This window comes from Aedes albopictus, chromosome 2 (genome assembly GCF_035046485.1).
Source record: "Aedes albopictus strain Foshan chromosome 2, AalbF5, whole genome shotgun sequence".
Lineage (NCBI taxonomy): Eukaryota > Metazoa > Arthropoda > Insecta > Diptera > Culicidae > Aedes > Aedes albopictus.
Window position 1 is genome coordinate 37,386,206 of NC_085137.1, and position 2,201 is coordinate 37,388,406.

The 2,201-nt window shown below is 47.3% G+C and overlaps 1 protein-coding gene across 1 annotated transcript; it reads left to right on the plus strand.

Annotated features, from left to right (window-relative positions):
- The first annotated feature begins 267 nt into the window (after nt 1-267).
- On the plus strand, nt 268-1,970 carry LOC109410823 (matrix metalloproteinase-19-like). The gene is made up of 2 exons (XM_019684359.3): nt 268-1,002; nt 1,065-1,970. Exons 1-2 carry the CDS (start codon nt 394-396, stop codon nt 1,746-1,748), a joined length of 1,293 nt encoding a protein of 430 aa, XP_019539904.3. The 5' UTR covers nt 268-393; the 3' UTR covers nt 1,749-1,970.
- The last annotated feature ends 231 nt before the right edge of the window (nt 1,971-2,201 follow it).

Consider the following 2,201-nt stretch of genomic DNA (forward strand, 5'->3'; position numbering starts at 1 on the left):
ATCTTATCGAATAGTCACGCTCGCTGAGTAAAATTTAACGACAGGGTGGTGTCAACAGTCAATTTATCTGTTCAACTGACAAATTGGTTTTATGATGATTATCAGTTCGTGGTGTACCCTACACCCAAAGGGATCATTAAACTATGACTAATTACCAGGTATCCCTTCAGTGAGTGGAAACCCAAAAGCAATCCCGTCACAACCCATCATTGGCACTTCGCACCTTTTTTCGATTGAACCTATGATCGCGCAACATAGCATCGCTATGGTGAGTAATCCAAGCGCAGTGAGTGTGCTTCACATCGAATTTCATTAGCAGTCTTAAATACCTTACCTGAGGTGTCGCTTCGCTCAGTCAATCAGTAGTCGAATCAGTGTCCGGACGTCATAGAAATGATCCAGTGTGTCGTCGGTCGTCCTGTCCTAGTTGCCGCGTTTGCGTTCTTCGTTTGCATCCATGGAGCCGCAATTCCAGGGGAGCGTCCTTACAATGACGATCCTTACTTCCCGACGGATTTGGATGGAACCAATACAACGCGGGATCTAACTGTCGTTCAGAAATGGAGCAAGTCCTTGCTGACCTACGCCATCGTCAACTACCCGGCGGGCATGCCTCAAGGCATCGTCAGATCAACAATTCGAAGTGCTTTTGATTCCTGGAGTCGAGTAACGAATTTGGACTTCGTGGAAAGAGCCAGCTCTGCGGAGGTGGACATACAGCTGTCGTTCGAGGGGATGAATCACTATCGCAGAGGCATACCGTGCCATTACAACCACGAAAATACGCTTGCTCATGCCTTTTTCCCCGAGCTTGGGGATGTCCACTTCAATACGCTGCATTTCTTCAACGGTGAAACGACGAGAGAGGAATTTCTCAACACGGCGGTGCACGAGATCGGACACTCGCTCGGTCTGCTGCATTCCGCTTCGAGATCGTCAATAATGTACGGCGCACAAGTTAGCAGCAATTTAGTGTTGGAACCGCAACCGGAAGATGTAGAGGTAGTGTTTGTGTTGGCGTGATAGATTCACTGATAATTAATAAAATTTGTTTTTCTTTCTAGGCGATTCAAGCTATTTACGGAGTGCGTTCGGCTCTACCAACTACAACAAATCCTCCTCCCACAACAGCCAGAACTCGACCCACGCCCAGGACCACCAAACCTCGCACGAAAACCAATCTCTGTTCCCTATCATCATTCGATACGATCCTTGTGGATCACCGCGGAAATATCTGCGTTCTGGCAGGACAATACTACTACAATCTCAACGAAACCAATCCCCCGCCAAGGAAACTCTCCGCCAAATGGCCCGGTCTTCCACGGAACGTCCAAGCGGCCGTCACCTACCGTGACCAGAAAACCTACTTCTACAAAGATGACCAATACTGGAAGTACAACAAACTAACTCTGGAAGAGGGTTACCCTCGGCCCATCGAAAAATATTTCCCAGGAATTCCCACCGACGGATTGGATGCCATTCTCACCGAGAAGTCCGGTGGATTCCTGGCCTTCAAGGGCGCTCAGTACTGGTTCTATGACACCAGTAAGACCAAACCGGTCGAGTGGTACTATCCCAAGGCGATAACGGGTGATTTTGTCGGGTTGCCTGCGCGAGTGGATGCTGCTCTGATGACCAACGCGGGCAGGCGGTTTGTGTTCAGCAAGATGCGTTATTACGAACTGGACGACCGGAACAGAGTGGTGCTGCGCGACGGGGATGTGCGAAAATATTGGTTTAATTGTTAGGTTGAGCGAGAGGAGAATATGTAGAAGAAATCTAGTCATATTGATTTAGGAAAATGTTTTTGTGTGTATGAATAAAGTTGTGTGGGTTGTATGATAGCCTCAAATTTCTAATAATATTGTTCCATGCATTCGATTTATTTCTGACTCTTAACAGATGTTCCAAGAATTTTATTTACCCAAGTAGGAACTTGGGGTCAATATGACCCAGACAATCACACTGAACGTGCACTAGACAGTCGTACTGAGAAAAACCTAACATCTTAGGCGATGCCCACCAATGGGTGAGTAAACCCAAATTAGCAACCTCCATCATAACGGCGAACCCCACCAATCGTTGCTAAATCGGTTTGGAAATGACAACCTACCTTCCTGGTGAACAGTCAGTGGATTCATATATTTGGCAACCCAACCCAACCGTTGCGCTCGCCTTCTTTTTGTGTTGGATCTCATGCC